Consider the following 20,762-nt stretch of genomic DNA (forward strand, 5'->3'; position numbering starts at 1 on the left):
AATTCAATTATTAAAACAAATTGTTATTTTCTATTTTTTATAAATAAATTCCTGGATTGTTTTTATCGCGCAAAATTTTTTATCAAATTAGATATTTGACAAAAATTTCATTGAATACAAATACATTTCAATTTTATAAATTTAATGATATTTCAAATCAAATATAGATTTTACAAATATCAAATACTGTTTTTTGAATTATTCAATAAATCAACCGTATTTCAACAATTCATAAACAATATTTTTATTGATCTGATTAATAAATATATAATAATCTATGTAAACAACATTTTGATTTTTAACAAAAACGAATTAAAACATGAAATTTATGTTAAAAAAATGTTGCAATAACTTTATAATGTCGGATTGTAAACAATGATTTATAAATGCGAATTTAATGTTAAATAAATCAAATTTTTGGATTTTATTCTAATCACAAAAAAAATTGAAATCGATCCGAAAAAGATTACAATAATTTTTGATTAAAAAGTTTCAACTATAGTCTGAAAAATCCAATCATTTTTAAGATTTTATAACTTTTATTGTCAATTTATAAATATTTATAATAAGATTACAAGATTGTTGTACATTTTAATAAAAAAACTTGCTTCTTTTAAATGGACTTTTCAATGTCAGAAAACATTTAATCAGTTTAAAAAATTCTTGATTTCCGCATTGTTGCTGCATCATTATAATTCAATATTGCTCTCAAGATTTGAAACTAACATTTTAAATAGAATAATTGTGGAAATATTTTTTTAATTTTTTGAAAGAAATTGACATTCAATTGCTTATTTTTTCAAAAATATGCTTGATACTGAACTAAACTATGATATTTACAATAAAAATTATTAATCATTATTTGATTTCTAGAATTTTAACACACAAAATTTGAAAAATTTTAAAGTTTTTAATCAATTAAGATTTAAACAAATTATTACACATTCGAATATTTCATGATCATTAAGATTTTCAATAAATGTCAGACCTAATGATTAAAATTTTTTTCTTAATTTCATTTTATTATTAAATACAAATCAGAATTGAAAAATATTACAACAAATGTTTTTTCTAGATCAAAAAACAATAATCGAAAATTAAATTCGCAAATTTTTACTTTGTTAAGACTAAAATGACTTGAAAAAGATGTTCAGTTTGAAGAAAATAAATCAATTTTTATATTTATTAAAATTGATAACATTCAATTAATAAATTAAATGTTTCAAACAAATTACAATTCAATTGATCTGAATGAACAATAAATAATTATAAATAAAAAAAAATCAAAATAAATTTTCTAAAATGAATTTTTGCTATATTAGAATTGTCTAATAATTTTGAAAAAAGATAATCTTCAAATCCATTTTTTAAATATGATCTATTGACAACTTTCAACTACACATCTCAAATGAACAAAAACAAAAACTTTAATAAAAAATTAATATTAATAATCACATTAATAATATAATATACAACAATATATAACAAATTGTTTGATTTGTAATAAAACAAATATCTAACAAAATCTATTTTCTAAACTTTTTTAATCTTTGAATGTGCCTAATCATCCTTAAAAACATATTTCCATAGATTTTTGATCTTATTCAAAAAACAAACATATTTACAATAAAACATATATGATTGTTAACTAATTAACAAAACAAATAATTTCCATTTCATATCATAAAAATATAATCACTGTAAAAATGACTCAACTCTATCTCAAATATATATATTGATAAATTGATTTATCAAAATCAATTTTTTTCAATCAAAATAATCAATTTATTTTCACATTTTAAAAAGAACTTTATTTAAAACTATAAATCAAACAAAAACTAACTTTGAAACAAAAATTTTTTACAAATAATTATACAAAGATTGTCAATCAATATTTAATTTAAAAATTTTATTCATTTATAATCTATTATCAAAACAATTAATCAAAATTATTTTTTATTATAAACTTTATCTACATTATTTTCAAACACGAATCAATTGGCTTATTTTTTTTTCAGATGAAACAAAAATATGAATCACGAATATCTTTTGATTAAATTATATTTTTTAAATTTTGAAATAAATCACAAAATCAAACAAAAATCCATCATATAATTCATAAATTAAAACAGACTTGAGATTACGTCAAAAATCAGATTGAATTTGTTTAAATTAAAATGAAATAACAAATAAATAAACATCAAAAATTAATCAATTTCACAATTGATAATCGAATATATATTATTATGAAAAATTGAAAACTGGATTAATTAAATCGCAAATTTGATAATTAATAGATTGATTTATATAAGATTTTGAAACAAATCGAATATATATTTAAATCTAAATTATCCTTTACACTACAAATGCATCCGATATTCAGATTAAAAAAATTTTAAAAAACAATTGATCTTTTGTTTATAACTAACCAATTTCACAATTTTAAATTTTTAATTAAATTTCAAAAAAAATCAGAATAAATAATAGAAAAAATTCTCGCATTGCACATATATAATAAGAAATTGCATTATTGTATTTAATAAAAAGATTATCCCTCAAATTCGACATAATATTCTATCTTTAATTTTTGTAATATGTTATTCAAACTGCAAAAATTTTATAATCAATATTTAAACAAATTAGAATCATCATAATATTTCGTTAACTGATTTGTTATTGCAATTAATAATGAATTTCTGAATAAATATGACAAAGACAATCTATCGATTTAATGTTATAAATTTGTAAAATCGAAAAACCAGCCTTTTCATAAAAAAAGAATATTGTCACACTTCGATTCAATTAAACATATGATATAATTGACTGTCTGTTTGAAACAGTCATAAAACGATTTTGATTAAAAAAAAGATTGTTTCAATAAGATTGAAAAAAGATTTCGACATCTCGATAGACAATCCCGATTGAAAAATAAAAGATTCCTGTATCTAATCGGGCCTCATTAACATATAAGAATCCTAGAATCCCCTGTTAAATAGTTCCTTTCCTCTCCATGGGAAAATTGCTTGACTATGAGTCATAAACAAACTTGTCTTTTACTAAGCTCCTTTGTAGACCGTCACAATCTGCAGCGGTTAAATTTGCAAAACCCGCAAGTTAATTTTTTTTGAAATACCAAAACATTGAAATAAGGTTTAATACCCCGCCCGAAACCGCCCCGAAACTAGCCTATTTCGGCCTAGGGCTAAGGCTTAACCCTAAGCTAAGACAAAATAGGCTAGCGTGCGGATTTCTTGGCAAAACCCGCACCGAACCCGCACCGAACCCTCTACGGTGCGGGTTTCAATTTTTATACCCGAAACCCGCTGCGGGCGGGCCCTAAAGAGGCAATCCCCGCCCGAACCCGCACCGAACCCAACTCTATTCAATTATTATATTTTTTTTAATTCATAAAAATTCATCAACGGATTTTCAAAACCCCAGAATTGAATTTTAAACATTAAAAAAGATTTCAAATCTTTTTTAACATACGAAATGAAAGAAAGGCCTAAATAATAAAATCTGATTTTTTTAAAAAAAAATATAGAATTTAATTCTGTATTTAAAAAAGATCAACATATTAAAAAACAAATGAATATTCAAACTCAAATTAAAATCAAATAACAAAATGATTAAACACAAAATCTATTGAATAATTAAAAATTTTGGACAAATCATAAATATAAATTATAATAAAATCTTATTACAATTATCAAACTTATAATTATAAAAATATTTTTTATTTAAATTAATGCGAACAACTTTGAGATCGAATAAATGAATATTTAAACAATTTTTTATACAAAAACATAAACGTTAAGATTTACATCAATTGAATAAAAAAATTATAAAAATAAAAATTATTTAGATTGGATTTACAAATTTCAAAAAATCTTTTACAAATTAAAACAAACTTTCAAAATATGATATTATATTTTTAAAAATTTCTTTAGATTTATAAACTTTATTTCACTGCAAAAAAATTCCGCAATATTTATTTAAAATATTATAATTATAAATATTTACATTGATAATTTTTTTTAATTTTGATAAAACAAACATTTAATTAATTAAAAATATTTTTAACGTTTATTTTCACATGATCGATATGAACTCTATCAAATATTATTTAAATATAAAATCTTAAAAAATTAAAAAAATCATATTATTTTATTCAAACAATAAAAACATATTAATCAAATTTTTTATTGATTTAATTTTGTTGATAATAAACCAATAAATATTTTTTTTAAATGGAGATTTAATCATTACGATTTTTTATATGTGTCAAAAATGTTTGTTTTATTGAAAATTGTTAATTTATAAAATAATTTAATTGTTAAAAACACAAATTAATATCATTTTTTGTGTTTGTTAAAACATCATTATATTAAAAAAATATTTTGATTATCGATATTTTCATCTAAAAAAATTAAAATCTAATTCGCTTTATTCATGTTCGTGAGAGAAAATATTAAATAAAAATAAATGTAAAAAATTTTGATGAGATTATCAAATTAAAATAAAAAATTGAAAAATTGAAATAAAAGATATTGAAAATCTAAAAATGAAAAATCAATTTAAATATTTTATCGCGTGATTATTTTCAAGAAATTTTATTATTTGCATTGACGTTCAAAATACAATGTAAAAACAAACAATGATAATGAATTGTTTTGTGAAAATTAAAAAAAATGTGTAAAATTATAATAATTATTTATTATTAGTTTTTACGATTGCGGCATTTGAAATAAAATTTTTTTAAATGATGATTTGACAGATTGATCATTTTGAATGTTTTAAATGTTTATTGAAAATTTAAAATCACTTTTTTTGCAAAATTTGCGAAAAATGTTTTCGAAAATTATTTTGATAAAATTATTTATTAATTGTTTTTTTGTAAACATATATTAAAAATTAATATTATTTTTGTTAATTTATTTGCAAATAAAATACTATTAAATATTAATATATTTGATTCATTAATAATAAATCAGATTATAAATCAAGATTATTGTTGATTTGTTATTATTAAATAAAATAATTATAAAAAAAATTTATTAAATTGAGACTTAGAATTGTACATAATTATCGATTTTATATTAACATACATAATATTTGCGAACAATTATTAAAATTATAAGATTTTTTAATGACAAATGTTTTAATTATATATTTAATTTTATAAAAAAAAATAACAATAAAAAAGCATTTCAACTGTTAATTAATTATCTCGTTATTTAAATTAAAAATAAAAATAATAATTAAATAATATATGATCAGATCCGATCTTCAATTTATATTAATGTATTTTTTAAAAATTAAATATTTTTATAAAAAATAAATTTTATATTTTTTAAATTTTTGATATAATGTAATATTTATTTCACAATAAATATATATGTTTGATTAGATTTTGTTTGATAACAGTTTAATAAAAAAACTAAAAAAATAAAATTAAAAGATGTTTAAATCATAAAATACATAATTAAGTTCATTATATTTTGATATTTTAACAAAAAAAGTTTTAAAGATTTGTAATCATTAAATTTAAATTTTAATTTAATTTTTACATAAAAAAAATAATGTCAAATAACAACAATTTTATGAATTTATATTTTCAATACAAATCAAATTCATTCATTATATTTAATATAATTAAAAAACACAAATCATTTCATTATATTATAACATTAATTGTATTTATATCAATCAAAATTAATATTTCAATTTTATTATGCAATGGATTTATCGCATCACAAAACACGACAATATTTTTTTTCTTAAAAACAAAAATTCTCAAAAAATTAATTGTGTCAAATTAATTCATTATTGAATTATATGCATTTTCAAAATTCAATTTTCAAAATTTGGAAAAATGGTTTTCAAAATTTGAAAAAACAATTTTTAAAATTTGAAAAAAATGATCTCAAAATTCAAAAAATCGATTTACAAAAAATAAAATATATAAAAAATTATAAAAATGGGTTTTCACAATTACAAAAAAATGTTAAATATGAACAATCGTGACACAAAGTTTTGTGACAAATAAATCACATGATTATAACTAAAATGTCAAAATTTAATTAACCACATCAAAAACCTCATTCTTCTGTATTCTAAAATATTCAACCAACACAATATATTGTGACGGAACTGCAGTGTAGAGATGCTTGAATTGTATGAAGCTCTCGCGGTGCAGCGAGGCCTTCTAGCTATGACCGATCCACTATGGATCAGCTAACATGCAGACTAACTACAATAAATAAATGCAAAACCATAAACGAAATATAAATGATCCAATATATCTTTTCATGAACGAAACACCGCAGAAATCATAAAAAATCATAAAAATTGTATAAAACGTCAAAAATCGGTTGAAACATTCAATTTTACAATAAAAATTAATCAATGCCTGTTTTCTCATTCGATTTAATCGCATATGTTAAAATTCGCAACGAAATCGATCAACACCGCGTTCATTAAAGCCATAAATGATGAATCATGAATCTTAATGTGAACTTTGTAAATTCATATATTTTTCATCTTTTTTCAATTTCCGATTCTTTTCGCAATAACAAGATAAAAGCAATTGTTGATATCTTGATGATTATCCTGCATACAATAAAAGTATTTTTCGAGGAGATTTTTGTTTTTAATGAATCAATAATTCACATAAAATTCAACAATGATTTCTGATAAAGATAAACAACAGAATGAAACAAATTTGAAGTTCTATATTGTTGCAGCGATAATATTGAAGCCAGAATTGGAATCAGAAAAAGAAAGACGATTCAATGCAATATCACATATAGTCACGAAGTCGTCCATAGTAAGTTTTTTGGCTGTTTTCTCGTCCCAGAAATGCAGGTGAAGCTCAACGAAGATAGCCATTTCCGATTTGAGGCCATGTAGGAGGAGTCGACAAGCTTGGAAAAGAGGTCATTTGAAATGCTGTTAGAGAGCCAGAATCGAACTGCCAAGGCACCCTTCTTCCATATTGCGTAATTAGAATGCTCAATCGAGGGTCTTGGAAGGTCCGAATTGATCAAATCAACGAGTTCATGAGCTTGCAGGGCGAATTTGACCTTTCCTAGCCAGATTTTCCAGTCGTCTCTGTCGATCAATTTGTCGATTGTAGGAAGGCTTATATCAAGCGAAGCAGGGAGGTTGGTGGCTTGGTTAGGGACGTTGCCCGTAGTGAGAGAAGTCATTTTTCAAGAAATCAAGAGGTTTAATCAAAGAGTTCAAAATTCAAGTCAAGTCAAAAGGTTCAAATCATCAAAGGGTTCAAAATCATCATAGTGTCTCAAATTAAGAGGTTCAAAATCATCAAATCATCAATATGACATTCAAATTCATATTGGAAGCACTCGTAGTCCCTATATTGACGCCCAGAGAGCTAATGTGATTCTTAATCTGACGGAACTGCAATGTAGAGATGCTTGAATTGTATGAAGCTCTCGCGGTGCAGCGAGGCCTTCTAGCTACGGCCGATCCACTGTGGGTCAGCTGACATGCAGACTAACTACAATAGGCAGGTGCAAGGCCATAAGCGAAATATGAGTGGTCCAACATATTGAATCCCTACCATACATATACTATCTTCACCTATACACTAGAGCTCATCCGACCCCTATTTTCAACAGGGAGCCCCCCCGCGGGGCGCACCATCGACCGATCCTGATGTGTGAGATGGTCTTTCGTGTCAATGATACCCAGTTGAATGTGCCAGACTCCTGTCGCTATATTCTCCGCAGACATATATCGTACTTTGCTGATGAAGATGGTCTTGATGGGCTGCTTCGGCATATTGGAAAACACAACCCGTTTCACGAGCGCTTAGAGTCTCTCGCCAATAGTTTCGTGGCAGGGGATCTGAGGCAACCTTTCCGGCATTGGGATTACGTGGAGCCGGACCTCCGGGATTTAGTGGGTAGGATGACAAGTCTGGATCCGACAAAACGGATCACGGCAAGAGAAGCGCTTCAGCATCGTTGGTTTTATGAGTCTTGATGAGAGGGATTTGTTGGGGTTCTCTGGAACCCTAGATACATGCATTGCTCGGTTGCCCACTCAATGTAGACTGCTCTCCTTCTGCTTCTATTTTTATGAAATGTTCTTTCTCTGTGCAGATGGGGGGTGATAGATGGATAGATAGATAGGCGCTTGGGGTTATTGGATTTGTTACAAGGGTCTGGGTGGTATGTACTGTAGATTCTCGCAATGGTTGCTATTCAATTGACTAATTGATTACCTGAATGATCTCATCTGGATCCATGTAGTGCAACCTCCATCGTTCAATCATCATCATCATCATCATATCGTCAAGCTTACAAGGTATACCGGAAGTTAGGATCCTGCTCAATCACCCTCTTCCCCTGATCAGCCTGCTTATTCGAATGACGGAACCACAAACTCAGCAGACCAACAATCACCAGAATCAATAGATTGCACCTATATCCCATTAGCCTTCCCCTACCCTCCTTGAACATAAAACACCCAATTAAAGGGGTGAAGGGGGGAAACTCACGCAATAGTCGTCCACATACCCGGCCGATAATTCGGCGCGTCCTCGGTCCGGAAAACCAAACTACTCACGATACCGCCGATACCGCCGAATCCGACCAGCGTGGCGCTGGACAGGGCGCGAGTCCATTGTCCACGCACGTTGTTGGCCTGGTACGCCATCACGGCGGGGACGTTGGAGTTGGAGCCTGCGACGCTGAAGAACACGCCTACGTAGCGGGCCGCGTTGCCCTTGGCGAAGCCCATGATGGGGAGGCCGATGATGCAGAGGCAGGCGTTGAAGACCACGATGGCGCCGCGCATGCGGTACCGATCGCCGACCCAGGCGGTGGCGTACATGACCAGTCCGGCGAGGGCGAAGGGCGGGGCGACGAGGCATTGGGCGGCGCCGACGTCGTAGCCCATGCCTTGTTGGAGGATGATGGGGAGGAAGTAGGCGATGGCGTAGGTGACGGTGGTGGAGCAGCTGAGGTGGTTGGCATTAGTGAGAGCTATACCTGGGAGATGTTGATTGGATGAAGGCCTACAAGAAAATCATGGCAAATCCCCAGATCTTCATGTCCAGGGCCGGGGCGAGGAAGCGTTTGAGATTAAACGGCTCCACGTCGGCATCGGAACGGTCCCGGTTGATACGTCGCACGATAAACGAGCTCTCCTTCTCGGTGAGGAAGCGCCAGGATTTGTGGGCCCTGTCGGGGAAATCGACCAGGAAAATCAGGGTCAGAATACCGATGATTCCGGTGATCTGGCAGACTTAGTATTCTGACTCTCATAGTGCCAGCTGTGACATACCACTCCCTCCATGATGAAGATCCATCGCCAACCCTCAAGACCTTGGAGTCCTTGCATCTGCATCAAGCCGAACGCAAGAATACCGGCAAATGCGGATGCAACGCAGCCGATGAGGTAGAAGACCGAGAATCGCTTTTGCACGTCGACTGGGGCCGTCAGCAGATGTAAGACAGGGGCGGGTGTTGCAAGGGAGCTTACATCGAGTGTACCAACTAGACAGCAGATAAACGCAGCCGGGAAAGTAACCTAGAAACATGAGTTCGTGGTCGGTGGCATGCCAGACAAACTGTACGAACCTGCTTCGAGAAGACCGAGTAGCACGCGGCATCCGACCATCTGCTCCCAATTCTTTGTGAAACCCATTCCCTAGAGATATTTGTCAGAGCGTGCACAAAACCGCGACAAGACCACTTACCACCAGGATCGCGCCCCAAGATACCACGATAGCTCCGAGGAAGAAAGTCGGACCCATTTTACGAGTGATCACGGTCATGGGGGGCTGGAAGATGACATAGGGCACGAAGAAGATGAGTACGATAATAGACTGTATGATAGGGATTAGTTAAAAGGTCCCCTTATTGGGATAAGGAGACTCACGTAGCGTTGGCCAATATACAGCTCCAAATCCTTGGTCATTCTATTTTCCAATTAGCATCCGCGCTGGACCACCATCGTCGATGCAAGACCTACCCGGCCACCGCGGCCATACTGAGATTGGTTCGGTCCATCAGCGACACGCAGTATGCCAGACCGGTCATCGTGACCAGACGACGGTCAATGCGATGGATGATCTTGCGCTGCTCGGCGTAGGAGTACTCCTCATCGTAGTCGACATCGTTCAGGGCAGGTTGGTTCACGTCCTCGATCTTGTCGATGCTGGGAACCGCCTTCTCGCTATTTGAGCGCGACATGGCTGGGAGAGTTGAGGCGTCGCAATGAATGTGCAAAGAATTAGTTGATAGAAATAAACAAGTAGAAGAGGAACAAGATCAGCGATGTGCAGGGTCGACGATATATGTAGTTCTTGCAGGACGTGTTGGACAACAGGGCGCGGTAGCAGGGTGGCACATTAGGGCCTTGCAACGAAACGCATCTCGAAACCAAACCAGGTAACCCCTCCATGTTCAACGGACGGGTTAATTTGTGAATGATTCGCTCTCAGACCACGGAAAGTGCCGACCAGCCCAGGCTTTGCAATAGCCGATTGGAATTCCAGGATGTACCTCGGCCTGGGGAGAGTAACAAAGAAATGGGTGTCATTCACTGGACTACGGGGGACACTCCTTCCCCAGCTTTTGGGGCCAGCTCGGTCTATTGTGGGGAAGGCGAAGGATGCGGGGAAGATAGTTACTACTAGTTAGTGATACTGACATCAAGACATCCTCCTTGGCAGCTTGGCGACTGTTGCCCATTCGCTTGCTCGAGATTTGCTGGCTTGGTTTCCTCCGGCCGGAACCAGTGCATGGAATCCTGTCTCTAGCCATGGCGTTTCCGTTTGTCTCGTGGTCGGTCCCTCTTTTCCTTCGTCTAGGTTTCCTCGTCTCGGAAGGTGGTCACTCGAAACTCGGAGCCAGTCTTTCTACTTCCCATTAATGAATGAGCTCTCGTTAACTACTTCAGTAGGTATATCACGCTACCTCTCCAGAACCCGCCCCATCCCGGTCTGACCAACTGATCAACTCGCCACCGTTCCACAGACGTGCACTGGGAGTCACTCACGCCCGTCTTTTCCCGTGCCAATGCGCGTATTCACTCTTATTTCCCTTGGCTGTTCGTGTCCCCTTCGGCAGATTCTTCCAGCATCCCCAGTCCCTACTGTTTTGTGCAAGTGAGCCTCGGGTGGTTCCCCTGTCTCGTCTTCTTACTGGGGGCTCCCAAATCCCGAGAGGCCGGTACCTAGCTTTTGACCGACTAGCTTTCTTGGTCTTTATTTCCTGGATCTGGCTTTGAGGGCACGATGCATCCGATACTCTCTACCTGCTCGCTTGGTAGATTGGGTATCGATTATGGAACCCGGACTGGTCGGTGCTCTTTCCTTGCGCGGGGGGTCGATCCCCCTCAGATTAGGTGGGCTGTCTCTTTAGGCGGATTTGAGTGGTTCGTGGGAGCTTTTTAATGGAGACGAGTCGAGGAAGTGGCGGTCTATCTCATTTCTGTCTATCTCCGGCCGATAGGAGTCATACCTTGTGGAGAGATTAGAACTTATTCCGTAATCTCCTATGCCTGTGCAATTTGCAGTACATAAACCTTACCCGGTACATTCTACCTAGGCGATAGGTTTTATTATTACTCTAAGATAAACACAGACACTCTGTCCAACCCAGTGGAAGAAAAAAGAAAAACAGTCAAGCAAAACCTTCCCCCGCAAAATCCCAAAACAGATCAACACACCATCCATGTCCATCACATCCTATCCCCGCCTTCCCGTCCCCCTTTTGCAAGCCGATCTTAACAGGACAGGACGATCCCATAACGGCTCTCTTTCCCGTCTTCGCCTAGCGCAGACGACCTGATGCGAAACCATCTACCCATTCATCGGTAATCAAGGAGGTCTTGTCGGGTAGGTGGAGAAGACATCATCGTCTCAGTCGGGTTCTCGGGGAAAGCTTGATCTTTGGGTTGTTGACTCGGATTTTTTTCATTTAATTTCATTCCTTTTTTGTTTTTTTCTTTAAAGGCACTGTTGTTGGCGCCGGCGTTCTCGGTGTTCCTTCTGGGGTCGGGGTATGTCCGTGTCTATTACCTTGGTATATATTTCTCGGTGGTTGGTAGCTCCTGTGTAACGTGGCTTGCTGGTTCTGGTGGCGCTGGTAGATGGTATAGAGGTAGGAAGTATATAGTAGACGGAGACACCGAACAGAAGAAGGTTTTCTCCACCCGAATCAAACAAAGAAAGTCCATCTGGCTGTCTGAGCGAAGGTTTCGAACTTACCATGGACTATGGACCATGGATCATGGATCATAAAACATAGGAACTATATGCCTCGGAACTACGGGGGATTCTATGCTCCACGCGAGGGGTTACCCATATTTGTGGACTAACAATCATACTCCTGGCAGGATCACTTCATGAATCATGACAATTACCTCGTTACGTTATCCCCTGGTGAGAATAGCGCGACCTCTATCTATTCCTATCGATATTGACAGCGGGGATGATCGTGAAAATTAAACTTCGTTTTCCTCGTCCTCTTCGTCTTCTTCCCGGATCAATCGCTCCCGTTCCTCGTCCTCAGCGTCCTCCAGTTGTTTCTCGCTCAAGCGTCGTCCGGCAATATACACGTATCCCACCAGTGCCGTGCCGATTACGAATCCCGCGCATGCAAAGAATATATTGATTGGGATGGGGTTACCCTTAAGTGGCCCGTGGGTGAGCGAGTCCAGTCCGTACTGGGAGAAGTTCACCAGACCGGACAGACAGATGATCGTGCCGTAAACGCGACCGAACGTGGCAAATCCAAATACTTTGGTAGTGTAGTCGCTGCGAAGTTGTTAGCAGGAGGTCTCATATCAAGGCTTATGTCAAGACAACGGATACTTACGACATGGCCGAGTAATATAGCGGTCGGAGAAGCACAAACAGTGCAATGGTCACGTAGCCAGTCCACAGCGCTGGCACAGAATTCAGAACCCCAATCGCAGTGGTGCATACGACGATGACGAGAAGTGTGGCCGGGACGCTGAAATGGTCGAGAATCAGTCCGATAAAAGGAGTCGAGATGACACCGCCGACAGGCAGGGCGATATCAAAGAAGCGGTTGATCCAATCGGCCTGCAGCTCCGAATGCAGCATGTACTCATACTGCGACCGAATGGTGGCGATGAAATAATTCATCCGCAGCATTTGCAGGACCGTCATCAGCGTAATCAAGATAAACCACGGCGTGGCCATCTGCTTGTGGGCCGGCTGCCCGTGAAGAACTCCCCAGACGGTGCTGACGTTGTGACGGTCCTCCTCGTCCAGCTCACGCTGTCTGCGCTCGTCTTCATCGCCTAGCACCCCGTTGATTTTGTCGATCTTGTCGCGTCGGCGGGCTGCGCGCTCCTGTCGAATGCGCCGAAGCTCGGAGTCACTCTCGATGTCTTCGTCCGACTCGTGTACATCCCGCGTTGCGTCCGTTGCCTTCTCGATCTTGGACTGCAGCAAACGGGAGCTCTGGTAATCATGGGCCGGCATGATGGTGAGCAGCGAGACGAAGATCATCGCGGGGACGACCAGGTAGGTCAGGAAAAACCTTTTCGGGCTGAACTTCTGACGATCGACTTCGTAGATGAGGTGGTAGAATAGGTAGATCGCCGCAGACGCATCGAATGCACCGGTGACCAGAGCGACGATGGTTCCGGCATACCGTGGAAAGGCGTTGGCGATCTGGAATGAGGGGACGAAAATGAAGGTCCCGCCGAGAGCCAGAAAGAGATTCCCGAGTATGTAGCCATCGAATCCCGGCCATGAAAAGGAGGCAGCCATAAAGAGACAACCCATGGTTAATGCGAAGCAGCCCGCAAAGCCACAAACGCGCGAGCCGAAACGGTCCAGGATGGTTCCGACCGGAAGAGCCGACATGTTGGCCGTGATCGATCCGACCGTGAAAAATAGATTCAACCTGATTATTGTTAGATTCTAGCGCCACGGAAAATATAATCCAGTCCAAGCAAACACACTTCAGATCTTGTTTGTAGCAAAGCTCCACGTCGCGTTGCAATTCCTCGGCGGTACACAGGTTGCGATAGACCCCCTCTTCGACCAGGACCGGCTTCAACGCCGCAAAACCAAACACAATGCCCGAGGCAAACCAACAAGCAAGAACAGTGACAATTACCTGGACTGAAGAAATCAGCAATGTTCAATTCCGCACACCAATGCATGGAAACCGCAGGTCAGGTAACTAACCCAAACGCCTTATGTCCGACACCTTGTACGCCGCGGTCGCGTGCTTATCGTCGATCTCCGGGGCAGGTGGAGGGAACACATCGTAGCTAATCTTCCGTCGGATGGGAGCGAGTCCATCCAAATTGGCCGAGACTGCCGTAGTATCGGTCGTGTCGTCGTCGGGCTCAGGTTCGCGATCGACACCGTCAATGGCAGAAACATGCTGTACGAGGGACATGATATAGATTCACAACTAGCATTGAGAGGAAATATATGACATAAATACAAAATGACGAGAAGAGAATCAACGGATGCACCAAATGGATGGGATTGAGAAATAAGATTAGTTGGTGGGAGGAAGGAGGAAAAAAGAGCAAGGCAAGCGAGATCGGGTTGCCAGCCTGCGGGACTTTTTTAAAGCTGAAGCAGGGAGCTCCAGACCATGCTGCAAGAGCTGGAGTGCCTGCCAAGTTTCGGAGGGCGATAACAGAAACCTCGCGCGCTGAGTGGCGGACAGGCTCATGCTGTGAAGGGCCTAAAATATAGTTGAAAGGGCAGATGGATAACGGTGACGGAATGATCCACGTTGCCAGCCAAAGATTGAAAAAGTTCGACGCGCTAAGAGGCACACAGACCGCAGAATCTTCCTGCAACTTCCCGGCCTCAGCTGTAAGGCATCATTTCCCCACTTGCCTGACTGACCAGGCATCCACGGAATCTCTTCCATTTGCCTTCACTTTACTCCGTAGAAGTTCTCACAATTTGTCATAGGTCTTATCATCTCAAAGAAATGATACCGACACTCCCAGATTCAGTTCTGGACAATTTGCGCCCAGCAGATCAACAGGAAGGACGGACGGTCACTACTCACTAGTCATACTATCTCGGCTCTGGTCTGTTCCACGGCCTATTCTTGAATCAACATGAAACGCTGTGTACCATGACAGTGATTTCATTTCGATTAGCCTGCACGAACAATGGCATAGCTCATGGTTGATAGCTTCTCCTCATGGACCTGGCTCCCATCCAGGACCTGGAACGTCGCCGATGACACCCATCACTTCCAAGATGACATAGAGGTTGTCCAAGGCCGGGACAAGCTAGTCAACTGATCAAGATGCGTGTGGGCAGATAAGCAACAGTCGATGCGAAACCTGATTATTGGAGGGGAAATTCCCGGCATCTGCGGTTATCCATGGTCGCTTTGGGATATTTTAAGGGGGAGGCGAGTGATGCTTATCGGTGTCAATTGAAGAGGAGAGAGGAAGGGAGGGAAAAGGAAGCGAGAACGGAGAGAGATCTAGATGCCGAGCTCGGACCAGTCGAGTCACCCGGAGTCTTCGCCGACTTTCCCTCCCCGCAGCTCCATCCCAGACCAAGTGTACTCCGACAGTGGAAACAACGTGGGATTCTTCTCATCCGTACTAGTCCACCCGATCAAATGGGATGCGGTCGCGCATCCGGAGCGCGGTGGACTGACTAGTCATGAAAATATACCAAGGTAGGTAAGAACTATGAGGGGGAAAGTTATATACCTGCTAATGCAACACCGCGGACTTTCCCGCGGGAAACGGGTCCTTATCGGTCGCGGGGAGTAGCGCCGGGCGGGTCCCGACAGCTCCCTGATTGGCCCGGAGGCGCGTGTTATCGCAGTTTTCCGTGCGCGACGCTTATCGCCCGCGGTTTTTGCCCGCCAAACGATAATCCGATCTTGTCCATTCTCGTGGTTCAAGAGGGGAGCTTTTTTTTTATCAGCTCTTTTTCCTCTCTTCTTCTCTTCTCCTTCTACATCCCTGCTTCCTCTTCTTTCTTCCCTTTCATGAATTGAATGTGTGGTAGTTGAGAGACCGTGTCTTATCTCCTCCACGCTTTCCATCCCCATCCCTTCTTTCCCGCGTATCCTTTGGCCTGGCCAAACCAGCACCGCTGCGGTCCATTGGCGTCTCCTCCTTAATTGACCATGGCTGCGACCTGGTGCGCCCTTCGAGGCGCTCGCCAGCTGGCTCTACGCACTCGATTGCATTCTTCCCTGCCTCCTGTGGCTCTCCGCAGATCCCCGCCCTTCCTCTCCGCTCGTCGCTCCCTGCACACCACCTCAGAACAATCGGCAACCGCCCGGAGAGCCGTCTACACCAGCTCGGTGACGGACCATGGTGATCCTCATCCTCGAGATGTCTTCCAGCCCCTCGATACCTTCCCCCGCCGGCACATTGGCCCTTCGCCGGACGCTGCGAAGGAGATGTTGGCAACGCTGGACCCTCCGGTGGCCTCGCTCGACGAGTTCGTGAAACAGGTCCTTCCCACCGACATTCTGTCGAAGAAGGACCTCGACGTTAGCGCTCCTCATACCAACGCCAAGTTGGCTCGGGACAATGTGCATGGTGGTCTGGGAGAGACGGACATGCTGAAGCTGCTGGATACCTATCGGAAACAGATCGACGTGTCGGGGAAGACATACCTGGGCACGGGCTATTATCCCACCATCGTACCCCCCGTCATCCTCCGTAATGTCCTGGAGAACCCGGCCTGGTACACCAGTTACACCCCCTACCAGCCTGAAATCAGTCAAGGTCGTCTGGAATCGCTTCTGAACTTCCAGACTTTGACGGCCGACCTGACGGGTCTGCCGTTTGCTAATGCCTCCGTTCTCGACGAAGCCACCGCTGCTGCGGAAGCCATGACCATGTCGTTCGCTACTCTTCCCATGGCAAAGCAGAAGAAGCCCGGCAAGACCTACGTCATTTCCCATCTCTGCCACCCTCAGACCCTGGAGGTAATGCGGTCGCGTGCCGAAGGATTCGGTATCAACCTGGTCGTCGGAGATATCTTGGCGGACGATTTCAAGCTGGTCAAGGAGCAGAGTGACAACCTCATCGGTGTGCTCGCCCAATATCCCGACACCGAGGGTGGTCTCTACGACTTCCAGTCGCTGAGTGATACCATCCACGCTACTGGCGGTACCTTCAGTGTTGCCACGGACCTGTTGGCCTTGACTGTCCTGAAGGCGCCCGGCGAATTCGGTGCCGACATTGCTTTTGGTAGCGCTCAGCGACTGGGTGTGCCGATGGGCTACGGCGGTCCCCATGCTGCCTTCTTCGCGTGCGCGGACAAGTACAAGCGCAAAGTCCCCGGACGTGTGGTCGGTGTCTCGAAAGATCGGTCGGGCAACCGTGCCTTGAGATTGGCTCTGCAGACGCGAGAGCAGCACATTCGTCGTGAGAAGGCTACTAGCAACATTTGCACGGCTCAGGCTCTACTGGCCAACATGAGCGCCATGTACGCCGTCTACCATGGTCCTACGGGTCTGAAGGCTATTGCGCAGCGCATCATGTCCATGACCACGACTCTGCAGACCAAGCTTGCAGCCCTGGGCTTCAACGTTCCCATCAAAACCAACGCTGCCGATGGCGGTGTTGTGTTCGACACCCTCACCGTGGAGCTTCCCAGCAGCGAGGAGGCGCAGGCCATCGTTGCCGCCGCTCGCGCGCAGCACATCTTCCTCCGCCAGGTCGCCCCCAATAAGGTCGGTATCTCGTTGGACGAAACGGTCGGGCGCGAGGAGGTGAAATCCATTCTGCAGGTGTTTGCCACTCATGCCAACAAGGGCGAGGTCACCCTGGAGGAGGATCTCGGCCTTGCCCCCATCCCCGCCAGCTTGGAGCGTACCTCGCCTTATCTGACCCATCCCGTGTTCAACACTCATCACTCGGAGACGGAAATGCTTAGGTACATCCACCACTTGGAATCCAAGGATCTGTCGCTGGCCCACTCCATGATTCCCCTCGGCTCGTGCACGATGAAGCTCAATGCGACATCCGAGATGATCCCCATCTCGTGGCCTGAATTCTCCCAGATGCACCCCTTCATGCCTTCGGACGTTGCCAAGGGCTACACTCAGATGATCGACGATCTGGAGCAGCAGCTGGCGGACATCACGGGTATGGCTGAAGTTACCGTTCAACCCAACTCCGGTGCCCAGGGTGAGTTTGCTGGTCTGCGTGTGATTAAGAAGTACCAGGAGGCCAACGGAGGCTCCAAGCGCAACATTTGCTTGATCCCCGTGTCGGCGCACGGAACCAACCCTGCTAGTGCCGCTATGGCCGGCATGCGAGTTGTCACCATCAAATGCGACACCAAGACGGGCAACCTGGACCTCGAGGACCTGAAGGCTAAGTGCGAGAAGCACAAGGACGAGCTTGCCGCCGTCATGATCACCTACCCCAGCACGTTTGGTGTGTACGAGCCCGGCATCAAGCAGGCCTGCGAGCTCGTGCACCAGCACGGCGGTCAGGTCTACATGGACGGCGCCAACATGAACGCGCAAATCGGTCTCTGCTCCCCCGGTGAGATCGGTGCCGACGTGTGCCATCTGAACCTGCACAAGACCTTCTGTATTCCCCACGGCGGTGGTGGCCCCGGCGTTGGGCCCATCGGCGTTGCCGAGCACCTGCGCGCATACCTCCCCTCCCACCCCGGTAGCGAATACCTGGTGTCTAAGCGCTCGGAATCCTCCTCGCCCCCGATCAGTGCCGCCCCCTGGGGTAGCGCCAGCATCCTGCCCATCACCTTCAACTACATCAACATGATGGGCGCCAAGGGCCTCACGCACGCGACCAAGATCACCTTGCTCAACGCAAACTACATCCTTTCCCGCCTCAAGGAACACTACCCTATCCTGTACACCAACGATAACGGTCGCTGCGCACACGAATTCATCCTCGATGTGCGCAAGTTCAAGGATACCTGCGGCGTTGAGGCGATCGATATCGCCAAGCGTCTGCAAGACTATGGATTCCACGCGCCCACGATGTCGTGGCCCGTGTCCAACACCCTGATGATCGAGCCGACGGAGTCGGAGAGCAAGGCCGAGCTGGACCGATTCTGCGACGCCCTGATCTCTATCCGCCAGGAGATTGCTGCCGTCGAGAGCGGCGCCCAGCCTCGCGAGGGCAACGTGCTGAAGATGGCACCGCACACGCAACGTGACCTTCTGGCTACCGAGTGGAACCGCCCGTACACGCGGGAGGCCGCCGCGTACCCCGTGTCGTGGCTTCTGGAGAAGAAGTTCTGGCCGTCGGTCACGCGAGTGGATGATGGTAAGTCACCTTCCGCAGCAACAATCTTATAAACCTATATATGCTAACGACTGTACAGCCTATGGTGATCAGAACCTGTTCTGCACATGCGGACCTGTTGAAGATACCGACTAGATATGATACCCATGTTACTCTTTACGAATTGTTTGTTTTTACCTGCCTGTTCTTGTTCTCTTCAACATTTACACTGAATATTTGGTTGGACTTGGGGTGACATAGTCGCGGTGGTGGCGACACGCAAGATTCAACATAATCCTTATAGATACTGGGATGTGGGCGTTATATTCCTTAGACATACCTAGCATGATACAAGAGCTATGGGACCCTGTCCCTCACTTACTAGCCTTCAACTGTTCTCGACATACGGAGTAGCTCGTACCTGTATGATCATAGACATTTATCTATAAGACCTTGCTGCAAAGCTAAGCGTTTTATCTCCATAGGCAAACTTTAACAATCGGTGTTCATACCAGATCAAAGGTCGGTTCCTTGGTAAAGTTATCAAAGTCGTGTTTCATCTCTATCTTCACATTCCCTCAGCTCGATTTATCGGTATTCTCTCCTTCTAAGAATCTTCTTTGCCTATATTTAGCTTTTCCGTAGAATGCGACCCAGCTACTCTACTCTAGCCTTTCCTTCACAAACAGGGTTTCAGCGGAGAATAGCTGACACTTTTTTCGATTTTCAAGGAGCCCTGTGAAAGGAATCTCCTAAAGTCATAATCTTTCTTAGTTCGAATTCTGTAAAATTTCTTAAATTTTCTTTTACCTCATATAAACGTTAGAGTTACTAAGAGCGTAACCCAAAACTAGGTCATTAAGAGATATCTCTATAGAGAATAGTATTATCATATTAAGGATATAAAATTCGATATCTTTTAAGCATAATCTATCTTACGTACTCATGCATCAACAATAGATATACCAGACTATAAAGAGTAATAAGCTCGCCCAGAGACGAAATTGTCCTCTATGCCATTATTTGGCCATCAGCGATGAAAACATCCTCGTATTGTTGGCCCCCAGTAGAATGAGGACTGGGTGACTTAACCACCGAAGCCGCTTCAAAATAGTTATTATCAGCGTTTCGCTATTAGAGTCTACATTTACGTGGCTTCTCTTAGCTAAAAATATTGTCTGTCTTATTCTGCTTTGTCCACATCATGACCGAAACATACATGTAGTTAGTCTAAATGTGGCCCATAGTGGATATAGCTCGTCAGCGGTCTTCGAGACCTGTACAGTTCAAGCATTCCACACCTCACGAGCTCCATCACTAATCAAAAAAGCCTGGTAAAATATCCCTTCGTTGCTCAGAAATCGGAAGATCGATTATATTCAGACATGGTGATTTGATAGTTAAGAGGGACAAACAAAATCCTAGAAACACCACCTCGTATTCCTAGAATTTACCGATTTGCTCCGCCACAAAACATCGCTCTCGGTCGCAAACTGCCTGCGACAAACCCCTGGTTGCAG

General features: G+C 41.6%; 4 protein-coding genes across 4 annotated transcripts; 1 reads left to right on the plus strand and 3 right to left on the minus strand.

Annotated features, from left to right (window-relative positions):
* Nucleotides 1-8,330: 8,330 nt before the first annotated feature.
* Nucleotides 8,331-10,304, minus strand: LDX57_007653 (putative phthalate transporter; the record flags this gene model as incomplete). Its single annotated transcript, XM_046089369.1, has 9 exons — nucleotides 10,009-10,304; nucleotides 9,916-9,955; nucleotides 9,734-9,862; nucleotides 9,615-9,684; nucleotides 9,517-9,564; nucleotides 9,319-9,464; nucleotides 9,054-9,271; nucleotides 8,531-8,992; nucleotides 8,331-8,454 (listed from the first exon to the last, which is right to left on the minus strand). Exons 1-9 carry the CDS (start codon nucleotides 10,227-10,229, stop codon nucleotides 8,331-8,333), a joined length of 1,458 nt encoding a protein of 485 aa, XP_045945339.1. The 5' UTR covers nucleotides 10,230-10,304.
* A 2,552-nt stretch (nucleotides 10,305-12,856) lies between these two features.
* Nucleotides 12,857-13,882, minus strand: LDX57_007654 (putative MFS transporter; the record flags this gene model as incomplete). The annotated part of the gene is made up of 1 exon (XM_046089370.1): nucleotides 12,857-13,882. The coding sequence occupies one exon, from the start codon at nucleotides 13,880-13,882 to the stop codon at nucleotides 12,857-12,859; it is 1,026 nt and encodes a 341-aa protein (XP_045945340.1).
* A 322-nt stretch (nucleotides 13,883-14,204) lies between these two features.
* Nucleotides 14,205-14,426, minus strand: LDX57_007655 (uncharacterized protein; the record flags this gene model as incomplete). Its single annotated transcript, XM_046089371.1, has 1 exon — nucleotides 14,205-14,426. The coding sequence occupies one exon, from the start codon at nucleotides 14,424-14,426 to the stop codon at nucleotides 14,205-14,207; it is 222 nt and encodes a 73-aa protein (XP_045945341.1).
* Nucleotides 14,427-15,839: 1,413 nt separating this feature from the next.
* Nucleotides 15,840-20,134, plus strand: GCV2 (glycine decarboxylase subunit P). The gene is made up of 2 exons (XM_046089372.1): nucleotides 15,840-19,284; nucleotides 19,343-20,134. The coding sequence occupies exons 1-2, from the start codon at nucleotides 16,149-16,151 to the stop codon at nucleotides 19,396-19,398; spliced, it is 3,192 nt and encodes a 1,063-aa protein (XP_045945342.1). The 5' UTR covers nucleotides 15,840-16,148; the 3' UTR covers nucleotides 19,399-20,134.
* Nucleotides 20,135-20,762: the final 628 nt, after the last annotated feature.

This window comes from Aspergillus melleus (genome assembly GCF_016097325.1).
Source record: "Aspergillus melleus strain CBS 546.65 chromosome Unknown contig4, whole genome shotgun sequence".
NCBI classification, from domain to species: domain Eukaryota; kingdom Fungi; phylum Ascomycota; class Eurotiomycetes; order Eurotiales; family Aspergillaceae; genus Aspergillus; species Aspergillus melleus.